Here is an 11,843-nt window from a genome sequence, read left to right as displayed (position 1 = left end):
CGCCCTGCCGCCGGCAGCACCCCCTGTATTCTCTCTTTTGGTTATTTCTAAACCCTTAAAACTAATTAATGTTTAATTATGTTTTAATTATTTGATTTATGTTCTTGAATTAAATTTATAATCTTTATGGTTTGAATATGATTTTCAGATTTGGTATTGATATTATAAATTAATTATTTTCAGTTTTGGTTGATTAAAATATAATTTAGGGTTTGATCATGTTTTATTAATTCGAATCATGTTTTCTTGAATTAAAGTTATGGGTTTTGTGATTTAAATTATGAATTTGCGATTATATTAATTTTATAATAAAGTTATTAATTTTCAGATTATCTAATTACATTGAAATATTGGTTTTTGATTGTTTAAAGTATGAAATTCAAGGCTTTTATGATTATTAATAATGATAGGTTGAGTATGGATCATTGGATTGGTTGTTTTGAGATAATAGGAACGTAGATTGACCTTGGTGAAGCTTTTAAATGAATTTATATTGCTGAAAATTTAAAGTACGATGTTTGCAAAAGTTTTCAACGAATTTCAATCACTAATTCAATAATTATGATGCTAGGAAATCAAATGTTTAAGTTTTGATATTGGGGAAATTTCTAAATATGTTTAGGATGCATTTAGAATGCTCTCTTATGGTTGTCAATGATTAGGAATTGATTGGGATTATTTGTTGGTTGTTTTAGGCGGAGAATTCTTTGTAGGCGACTTTTGAAAGTGTTAAAGTGGCCTATTGTTTGTTTACACAAGGTACGTACATACCTGCGTGCTTGGAATGTGTGCTAATTGTTGAAACCATGTTAAATTTGTTGTTGAACTTGGTTATATTGATATTATTGTTGAACTTGGTGATGTTGATATTATGGACGAACTTGGTTATAGGGAATGTGCATGTTTAATACTGTTGGACAAACTTATTGAACTTATTTTGCACTAAGAGAACTGTAACATGTTAGTATGGATGATTGATACAAACATGTTGGTTGGGAACACTAGATTATTCTATATGATTGGTTTGGATCGATTGGTTGTTGTTCCCTTTTTAGCTTTTCACTACTTTATGAGGGCCGAGGACCTTGTTTAGTAAGTTGAAACTTTATACCCATATACAGGGCTGATCATGGTTAAAGGAAAGGTTGGGTAAATTGGAATGAGTCTTGATTGATGCCTTTATGATCACGTACTTAATCCCAAGATAAAAACAGTTGTGAAGGAATGTGGATTATATGCCTTATGTGATTGTTGAGTCATAACAGAGTCTCAATTTGTAAATCATGTAAAGTGAAACTGAGTAGCAATAGCTTTAGACTGTACACGTCTAAAGTGACGGACAAACAGGAGTTGGGGTTCATGGTGGTAGCCCATGGCCTTTATCTCGGACCGGATTGATCACCGTGTCCTATTTTTATTCAAATGTTCCTCGATATCGCAGGTCTCTGAGGTTACGGAGTCGCGCCCGTACCTCGTCTTCCTTAGTGAAGGCTGTCGGACGGTCAACTCGGTCCATTGTCTATTTCAACTAAAATAATATTATTGTTGTAGGTCTAGCCCAGTCTAGTCAAGTATGGTCGTCAAATTATCATGTTCTGTCTGCCCTTGTTTATGTTTAATAGTATCATGTTAGGATTATTATTGTTTTAGTATGTAGTACTCAGCTTTGCTGATTACGTGCTTTGTTTGTGTGTGTTGATCATGGCTATGCCTTATTGATCCTGTGATGACCCAACTTTGGTGAGCAGTCTCTAAGGATCAATAAGCGCTGCCCATCTACAAGTTTGAAGATGATGCATCATTGGGATCGGGATTAGAGAGCTTGTAGTTATATTTGCTTTATTAAGTGATTTGGTTTGTTAACTTAAATTTGAAATTGTCGTACTATTCGTATTTCCTTATTTCAGTTAATTGGTTTTGGACCTAATATGTAATAAGATTATTTATGAACCTAAAAGTTAGTTTTATGTTTTCCGCTGCAAAATTCTGAATAAGCCGTTACGTTTTCACACGGGCGATAATGCCTCGATAATTCTCTACGTTTTATATTAAAATGTTGTTTTAGAAAAGAGGGAATTGTCGGGGTGTTACAAAGTGGTATCTAGAAGCTAAGGTTTTACTTTAATAAATTTTTAGGCGCCTAACTATCTAGTTATTTAAAATAAATTTCTTAAAAATCGAGCTTCTACGTATTATAGTGTTCAAAAATTGGTAATTTTTTTTGGGGGGGCCGATTTCCTTTTATCTTGTTTGAAAGTATATAATCTTTCTTATTTAAGTTCGAAATCAAATTATTTATTCGAATTAAAGTGACTTTCGAAATTTTTATTCTTTTTCTTATTATTTATTATTCAAAAAAAAATGAGTACAATTTTTTTTAGAAGTTCAATTTTTTTTTCTTTAAGTTGTTTCAAGAGTTAGGATTCGTTATATAAATCTATTTCGAATTAATAACTTTATTTTCGAATTTATTCGCTACGCATTTCCTTAATTTATTTTACTTTATCTATTTTATATTTATATTTATGTTATTATTTTATGTTATTATTTTCTTATATTATCGCTCTTTTACTTTGTCATTTAAATTATTTCAATGCTTTAGTTTATGAGAGATGGGTAGTATAAGAAGGGCATATAAGATAGAATTATATGTGCATTAGTAGCTAGTCAATGCTAGCATAAGAAATTGATTGTTATGTACGTGCTATGCTAATTGTTTAATGTTACATTTAAATATGCATAAAGAATTGTTTGCTTCCACCAAACTTATTGCATTATTGGACTTTGTTTATGATTTGGTTGAAAAATCGTTAGTGAGACATGTAATTGTTTATTTCAGGAATAAAATGTTTCTTTCCAAGTATACCAACATAGGATCCTTCGAGAAACTTGATATAGAAACCCCTGACATTTACGTGAAGAAAATTGTGTTTGGATGTGAATATCATGCTAAAATTCAAGGGCAACCTATCTTGATGAAAAAGGATACCATAGCAGCCACTATCATTAATTGCTTACCTAACAAATTTCCATACCTAGAACTCAAGGAAAAGTTTAATGACATGCATTCTGATAATGGAACTCCAAACTTGGCTAAGTATGGGACTAGGGATGGTAGATGGAAATATGACTCAGAAATTCTGACCACCATTATTGAGGCGGCAGAAAGTGGGTTTAGAGACGGTAAAATCGTAGGGAGTCATGTTGGAGATGCAATTACAGAAGAACCTGTGGGAGTAAGTGTAAATAATGACCTAGAGGAAAATGATGTAGCTGTGGAGAATGAGAATGTAGGTGTTGAGGCAGAGAATCCTAACCCAGCGGCCCATGAGCCAACCATTAAGATTTCTAGTGATTCAGATACAGAGCTCGAAAGTGAACAGGAGATTGCAAGTGAGCCTAATCAAAATGAAGACATGGAAGAAGATGAAGACCCTGAGGAAGAGTTTGATGATCTTGAGATCTAAATTTCACTCCGCAAGTCTCAGGAGCAATGGATAGGCAAGAGGCCACAAATATTTTGAAGTCATAAATAGTTAATTAGCTCTTTTATGTTTTAAAGAATAAGTAGCAAAGCTACAACTGTTTAAGGTTTAAGTTTATTGAAGTTTGAAATATTCTTTATTATTTTCAAGGATGTAATAAATCTCTATGGAGTTAGCAATAAAAGTTAAGTTTTCAAGGAATTGTTCTTTATTCTATTTTGAGGATTCCATAATACCCCAACCTCTAGGTAGTACGTCGTGGATTAATCTTCCTATTGGTTGCATACTCAGTGTGAATTGTGGATCAATTCAATTGCCACAAAAATATTAAATCATTTGAGTACATAAAGGAAGTGAGGGCCAATCTAGACCCTCATGACCAATATGATTCAAAATGTTATGCCTTATGTGTAGTGTGTAAATGTCTTTCGTGAATTATTGAGGACGATTATTTTTCAATGATTATTGCATCTTGTAGACGATCGTTGCACCTTCGTAAACGATTGTCGCGCCTTCGTAAATGATGTGTATTAATGTGAACATTGTTGGTTGAGGCGATCTTTATGGTCAATTCAAGTATTAAATTGTATGGGATAACGTATAAGTGATGTTTCAAACCTAAAGTAGAGTATACTAATTGCAGGTCGCGTTCTAGAATGGCCAACAACAATGATCTAGCTGCTACGATTCGCCTCTTGGCGGAAAAGCTAACCCAAGAGAGAACTGAGCGCCCCGACTCTGCAGGGGAAATGTTTGAAAGAATTTCTAAGGTTAAGCCACCGTATTTCAAGGGGCAAGCCGACCCAACCTTTCTGGAAAACTGGATTAGGGAGTTTGAGAAACTATTTGAGGTTGTGAGTTGCCCTGGGAGTATGAGAGTAAGTCAAGCTGTCCTTTATCTGAAAGATGAGGCCGACCTTTGGTGGAGGGAAAATGGAAATAGACTGAGTGCTGTTGCGGGATTCAATTGGGATTCATTCATAGTTGCCTTGAGGGGGAAGTTTTATCCTCCTTTTATGAGAAAGCAGAAAGCGCAGGAGTTCATCAACCTTAGGATGGGGAATATGACTATTGCTGAATACTATAGCAAGTTTATAGCTTTATCGAGGTTTGCACCTGAGGCTGTAGCTACTGAGGAGCTGAAAGCTCAAAGGTTCGAGCAAGGGCTGACTGATGAAATTCAACTAGGATTAGGTGGGGAAACTTTTACATCCTTAGACATAGTGTATGGGAGAGCTGCTCATATTTATGATCTGCAGTCTAGAAGGGACAAGAAAACTTTGGTAATTGGGGAAAAGAGAAAAGATTTTAATACTGGGGGTAACCAAGAAAACTTTAAAAGGAATAGAAACGGAAATAGGAATGGAAATGGAAATTTCCAAGAAGGAAACAATCAGGGGCACCACAACAACTCGAACCCATCTGAGAGAGTGCATCATTGCAAGATGTGCAGTAACAATCACCCTGGTAAGAACTGCAAAGGAGAATTAGTGACCTGCAACTATTGTAAGAAAAGGGGGCATAGGGAGTATGAGTGCTTCACTAAGCACAGAAAGGAACAAAATAGTAATGGAGGTGGAAACCAAGTGAGGTTTAACCAGTCTGGAGGTCAAAATTCAAAGCCTGGAGGGGCACAAAACAATCAAGAGAACTATAATAAGCCTGCAAATGATCACAACAACCCGAATAAGGTTCCAGGAAAGTTGTACATGATGAATCAGAATGAAAATGAACGATCTGCCGATATAGATTCTGGTACTTTTTCTATTAACTCCGCGCAAGTTAAGCATTATTTAATTCGTGGTAACTTGTTCTTTTGTTTCGTAATCTGTTGTGAAAAGTCTAAAGTAAGTAGTTTTAGTGAAATAGGAATTTTGAGGATAGAATTCGTCGAAAGAGAATTTTGGTTAGCTATTCCCTGAGGTGAGTTACGAGGGCGTAACTCGTTTTCTTTAAGGGGGGTAGAATGCGATAGACATTCGCGCTTTTTACCTATTTTATGGAATTTTTATGCATTTTATTGCTTATTTTAGCAAATTTTACAAGTTGATGCAAAGCAAATAGATTCTCCGCATAAGAAAAGGTGTTCATGAGTAACACAAACAACTTTGAGTTGGAAAAAGAGTGCATATAGGTGGCACAAGTACTTCTCTAGTAAGAATAAGTTAAAAGCTTTTGGGGAAAATGTGGGAAATTTCGTGTCAAGTTTCGGGACGAAACTTCTTTTAAGAGGGGTATATTGTAATCCCCCATAAATTTATAAATTTTATTAATATATTTTAACGTATATTATTTATATTTAAATAGAATTTATAAATTTTAAGTAATAAATATATAATTAACGTATATTTATTTTATTTTAAGTACGTTCTAAATATTTAACGATTTTGAACTTTATTATATTTATATATTTAATGTATATTTAATTTTACTTAAATATATTCTAAATATTTTAGCGATTGTGCAATCAAGAATAATTTTAGAATTTTATGTTGAAACGAATTTGAATTAGGAAAATATGTTGAATTCGGAAAAACAATCCTATTCGGTTTATCCTAATCCTAATCCTAGCCCAATTTTGGAAAAGCCCAAATAGATAAAGCCCAAAATTAACTCACAAGTTTCACTCCTTTCAAACCCACATACAATTCACCTGATTTTACTCCCTCCTCTCTTTCACGTACGTGACCTCCCTCCTCCTTTTCTTTTTTTTCTTCTTCCGCAAGTTAGCACAGCCACCGCCGCCACCTCTCCTTGCTGTTCCCACCACCGACTTGTAGGAACATATAGATGCATAAAGCGGAATTTCAGGAAACAATTTCCTAACATCTATCACAGGATCTCATGCATAACAATAGTATAGATCAGATTAAGTCGAAAGAACAATCACCTTTGTAGCGTGTTCTCCCGTTCGTATGCAAGCTTCGAAGATCTTAGAGCCCCACTTGTTGCTCCTCTACTTAGTCCACAATCACCAATTGAATCCCACGTATGCTAGTACGGAAGAGAACGATCACGATCAATCTCTTGCTTTGTTTGGGAAGAACGGCGTTTCAGAGAAATAAGAATTAGGGTTTTTTATGTTTTCCCTTTTTTCAGATATCTTGAATGAACGTGATTTCTGAATCCCTGACATTATAACTATTATAATGTTAGGGCTTTTAAGTTAACACAAAGCCCAACCTTATTTCTCTTAGCAGGCCGGTTGCCATAGGACCTTTCGGCCCCATTCCAATTAATGCTTATATGTGTGACCTTATAGGATTAATATATTTTAGTTGTAGGTCCAATCAATATTTTCCTACTAATCACATTTATTCTCTAGCAAGCAAATATGATTACTAAAATAATTAATTTATTATCTTCATAATTAATTCCTATTTATATTTAGTAATTGCCGGAAATGTCTAAGGACATAATTCTTTCAATCTCCCACTTGTCCGAAGACAAGAACGCAATGCTAAATTCCTTAAGTCTCTTAATGCCAAAATTTGATAACACACTGTTATTCTCAAATTCTAGTTTCTTGATCGCCGAGTTCGAACTGTTCAAATAAAGATTAACATTTTAATCTCATTCCGCATGGCCATGCAATTTTTCAGTTCTCGCTCATCAAGAGGCCCAGACACCATTCCTATCAAATAGGAGGACTTATTCACTCTTGTATGACCATAACTCCCACTCAATTCTTAGCCCACCTGATCACTGCCTTTATAACCTCCTTTTACGGCGGCGCGTTTAACAGCGTCAAGGTTAAACTAATTGTCTCATGGTTATTAAGACATACTCATGTCTAAGGAATCCACTAAATATAGAAGTTTGATTCTACTTTTAGAATCTAGTTAGGTCAAGTCTCAATGCATCAAGTATACATCCATATAATCAATTAGACATCCCTATGTCTCCATAGCCCATGGAACTGCACTATCAATTAATTACATGCTAGTCTTCACATAAATCACTTATGTCCAATTTAGTGATTTAGACTAGGGACTTAATAAGTTGTGATTTCAGTTCACTTTATAGGGTTCCATTATCAAAACATTTTCGATAATCCTATTTGAAAACACAAGTTATTTGGACATTTTATTTAATACTAAACCAAACAATTAAATAAGAATGAACTTTTATTGATAAACATTCAAAGCATAATAAATGTCTTTACAATTGTAAACATAAAGTAAACAAACTAAAGCCATTCTCCCATATGCCTAAGCCCCATAGACCTAGTATGACTCTCATGCTTAGGTTGAGCAAGCGGTTTAGTCAGAGGATCAGCCACGTTATCCTCAGTATGAACCTTGCTTACTTTCACATCCCCTCTTTCAACGATATCTCGAATAAGATGGAATCTCCTGAGCACATGTTTGGATTTTTGGTGCGATCTGGGTTCCTTGGACTGAGAAATGGCACCATTGTTGTCGCAATATAACTCAATGCCATTTTCAATGCTAGGAACTACACCAAGTTCACTAGTGAACTTTTTGATCCAAACAGCTTCTTTTGCTGCATCACTTGCTGCAATATACTCAGCCTCTGTTGTAGAATATGCGATGGTACTCTGCTTAGAACTCTTCCAGCTCACAGCCCCTCCATTTAGACAAAATATGAAACCAGATTGTGATCGGAAATCATCTTTGTCACTTTGGAAGATTGCATCGGTGTATCCAGTGGCAACCAACTCATTATCTCCACCATAGACCAAGAAATCATCCTTAGTCCTTCTTAAGTACTTAAGGGTATTCTTTGCTGCCATCCAGTGCGCCTCTCCTGGGTTTGACTGGTATCTGCTGCACATACTCAAAGCATATGCAACATCCGGTCGAGTGCATACCATGGCATACATAATGGACCCTACTGCAGAGGCATAAGGAACATTACTCATGCGCTTGACCTCATCAGGTGTCGAAGGACACTGAGTCTTGCCAAGTGAAATGCCATGTTGCATGGGAATGAAACCTCTTTTGGAGTTTTCCAGCTTGAACCTTGCAAGAACCTTATCAATATAAGTCTCTTGGCTAAGTCCAATCAGCCTTTTGGATCTATCTCTATGGATCCTTATTCCCAAGATGTATTCAGCTTCTCCTAGGTCTTTCATGGAAAAACAACTTTTAAGCCATTCCTTGACTGACTCAAGCATGGTCTTGTCGTTTCCTATGAGAAGTATGTCATCCACATACAAGACTAGGAAAGCAATACTACTCCCACTCAACTTCTTGTATATACAAGATTCCTCTTCATTTCTGAGGAAGCCAAAAGATTTGACTGCTTCATCAAATCTGAGGTTCCAACTCCGGGATGCTTGCTTAAGCCCATAAATGGACTTCTTAAGCTTGCAAACTTTTCTTGGACTGTTTGGATCTTCAAAACCTTGTGGTTGTGTCATGTACACATCCTCTTTCAAGAACCCATTCAAGAAAGCGGTTTTGACGTCCATCTGCCAGATCTCATAGTCATGAAAGGCAGCAATCGCAAGAATTATCCTAATGGATTTCAGCATGGCTACTGGTGAGAAGGTTTCATCATAGTCAATACCATGAATTTGTCTAAAACCTTTTGCCACTAGTCTTGCCTTAAAGACATCAATGTTTCCATCTTTGTCCTTTTTCAGTTTGAAAATCCATTTGCAACCTATGGGTTTAACCCCATCAGGCAAAGCAACCAAGTCCCATACTTGATTTTCAAATCGAATCCATTTCGGATCTCATGGCTTCAAGCCATTTCTCGGAGTCTTGACTCGTCAAAGCATTTGTGTAGCTAGTAGGTTCCTCATGTTCTAAAATCTCTATTTCAGAACTTTCAGTCAAAAGGAAATCAATATATCTCTTTGACGGAATGACGGTCCTACTAGACCTACGTTGGGGAACAACAGGAGAAGTTTCCACCTCATTAGGTTGAGGGACTTCGCATGGATTATCTCCAAGTGGGACGGTAGAAGGCGCATGAATGGAATGCACCGCCTCCTGAGCATTTTCATGCTGGGTCGTCTCTGACGAGGTGTGAACCTCATCCATTTGTTGCTCATCTCCAATTTCTTCGAGATATACATTACTCCCACTTGTTTTTCTGGAAATAAACTCCTTTTCCAGAAAGACACCATCACGAGCAACAAACACTTTGTTTTCGCTTTGGTTGTAGAAGTAGTATCCCTTAGTCTGTTTTGGGTAACCCACAAAAAGACACTTATCGGACTTGGGTGAAAGCTTATCAGAAAGTAAACGTTTTACATAAACTTCACAACCCCATGTCCTTAGAAAAGACAATTTCGGAACTTTTCCAGTCCACATCTCATATGGCGTCTTTTCTACTGCTTTAGACGGAGCTCTGTTGAGTGTGAATGCCGCTGTTTCAAGCGCAAATCCCCAAAATGAGGCAGGAAGGTTAGCAAGACTCATCATGGACCGAACCATATCTAATAAAGTTCGATTCCTTCTTTCGGAAACCCCATTCAACTGTGGTGTCCCTGGTGGAGTCAATTGCGAAAGTATTCCACAATGTTTCAAATAATCACCAAACTCTTGAGATAAATATTCACCACCACGATCGGATCGCAATGCTTTAATTTTCTTTCCAAGTTGGTTTTGTACTTCATTTTGGAATTCCTTGAACTTTTCAAAGGATTCCGACTTATTCCGCATGAGGTAAACATATCCAAATCTGCTCACATCATCAGTAAAAGTAATGAAATACTCATACCCTCCCCTAGCCAAAGTACTCATAGGTCCGCACACATCAGTATGTATGAGGGCTAAAAGATCATTGGCCCTTTCACTTGAGCCTGTGAAAGGAGACTTTGTCATTTTCCCCATTAAGCAAAACTCACATACTTCAAATGATTCAAAATCAAATGATTTGAGAATTCCATCCTTATGAAGTTTCTCTATGCGCTTTGAGCTTATGTGGCCTAATCGACAATGCCATAGGTAAGTAGGGTTCAAATCATTTGGTTTGTGTTTTCTTGTTTTCTATGTGATAGATATGGTTTTGTAAGTCTAGTACATACAAACCATTTGATAATTTAGCAGAGACATAGAACATACCATTCAAATATGTTGAACAAAAATTATTCATAGTTTGAAATGAAAAACCTTCCGAATCCAAAATCGGAATAGAAATTATGTTCTTGGTAATAACTGGAACGTAATAACAATTAAGTTCTAATATTAAACCAGAAGGCAAGCGTAAACTATAATCTCCTACAGCTAAAGCAGCAACTCTTGCTCCATTGCCTACTCGGAGATCCACTTCGCCTTTGCTCAAGCTCCTACTTCTTTTTAGTCCCTGCACATTACCAATAATGTGAGATCCACAAGCGGTATCAAATACCCAAGAAGCAGTTGTAGCTAAATTAACTTCTATGACATAGATACCTGAAATTGAAGCACCAGTCTTCTTTTCCTCCAGATACTTGGGGCAGTTCCTCTTCCAATGACCAATCTTGTGGCAGTGGTAGCACTCATGTTGAGCAGCTACCTTAGCCTTTGGAGTGGCCTTTGGCTTGGTTGAAGAGTTCTCATTGGCAACTACCTTGCCCTTGTTCTTCTTCATGGGAGCCCCTTTCTTCTTGAACTGCTTACCTTTACTAACCATTAGAACATCCTTATGTTTAGGTTTACTTGGTAAGTTTCTCTCAGCCTGAATTAGTGAACCATGCAACTCTTGCAGGGTAGCCTCCCCTCCTTGCATGTAGAAGTTCAACTTAAAGTTATGAAAATCTTCAGGCAAGGATCTGATGACTATGTCAGTTGCCAGGTCCTTAGGATAAGGGAAGCCCAATTTCTCCATGGTCTGAAAATGCCCAATCAAATCGAACACATGCGGACCAATGGGCTTCCCCTCTTCCAACTTGGAATCCAGAAGTTTGCAGTTTGCTTCAAATCTCTCCAATCTAGCATTTTTCTGAAACAAAGTTTTCAGTTGCTGGATTATGCTATAGGCATCCAGACCATTAAAACGTTTTTGATACTCTGGTTCCATGCAAGCAAGCATCAAGCATGTTACTTGCAGGGAGTTATCCTCTAGAGTTTGTCTAGCTCGCCTTTGAGCTGCAGTAGCATTTTCTGGCAGGGGTTCAGGGAGAGGATTGTCAAGAACACTTTCTTTTCCTTCCGCTCTGAGAACAATTCTCACAGCCATTTGCCATTGTAGGAAGTTGGTAGCATTCAGTTTGTCTTTTTCAATTAGAGGGCGCAAGTTAAAAGTAGAGTTGTTTGCACCAGACATGATAACTACAATAAAAAGTAAAGCAAGATTCAATATAATGTTTATCAAAAGTAGCAATTAAACAAATTCAATTTACTACTACCCTTTATTCAAAATTAGAGGTCCCCATTGAATAAGGAATTAACCAAGATCCCC

At 36.6% G+C, this 11,843-nt stretch overlaps 1 protein-coding gene across 1 annotated transcript; it reads right to left on the bottom strand.

Annotated features, from left to right (window-relative positions):
* Positions 1-10,641: 10,641 nt before the first annotated feature.
* LOC130469050 (uncharacterized) lies at positions 10,642-11,263 on the bottom strand. Its single transcript, XM_056838056.1, has 2 exons — positions 10,856-11,263; positions 10,642-10,766 (listed from the first exon to the last, which is right to left on the bottom strand). Exons 1-2 carry the CDS (start codon positions 11,169-11,171, stop codon positions 10,750-10,752), a joined length of 333 nt encoding a protein of 110 aa, XP_056694034.1. The 5' UTR covers positions 11,172-11,263; the 3' UTR covers positions 10,642-10,749.
* Between the last annotated feature and the right edge of the window lie 580 nt (positions 11,264-11,843).

This window comes from Spinacia oleracea, chromosome 3 (assembly GCF_020520425.1).
Source record: "Spinacia oleracea cultivar Varoflay chromosome 3, BTI_SOV_V1, whole genome shotgun sequence".
NCBI classification, from domain to species: domain Eukaryota; kingdom Viridiplantae; phylum Streptophyta; class Magnoliopsida; order Caryophyllales; family Amaranthaceae; genus Spinacia; species Spinacia oleracea.
The sequence above is the reverse complement of the archived record's forward strand: the minus strand, read 5'-3'. Positions and strand labels throughout refer to the sequence as shown.

What these genes read in the sequence shown, in the direction of transcription:
- LOC130469050 (XM_056838056.1), bottom strand. Translation starts at nt 11,171, where the DNA reads ATGCAAGGAGGGGAGGCTACCCTGCAAGAGTTGCATGGTTCACTAATT.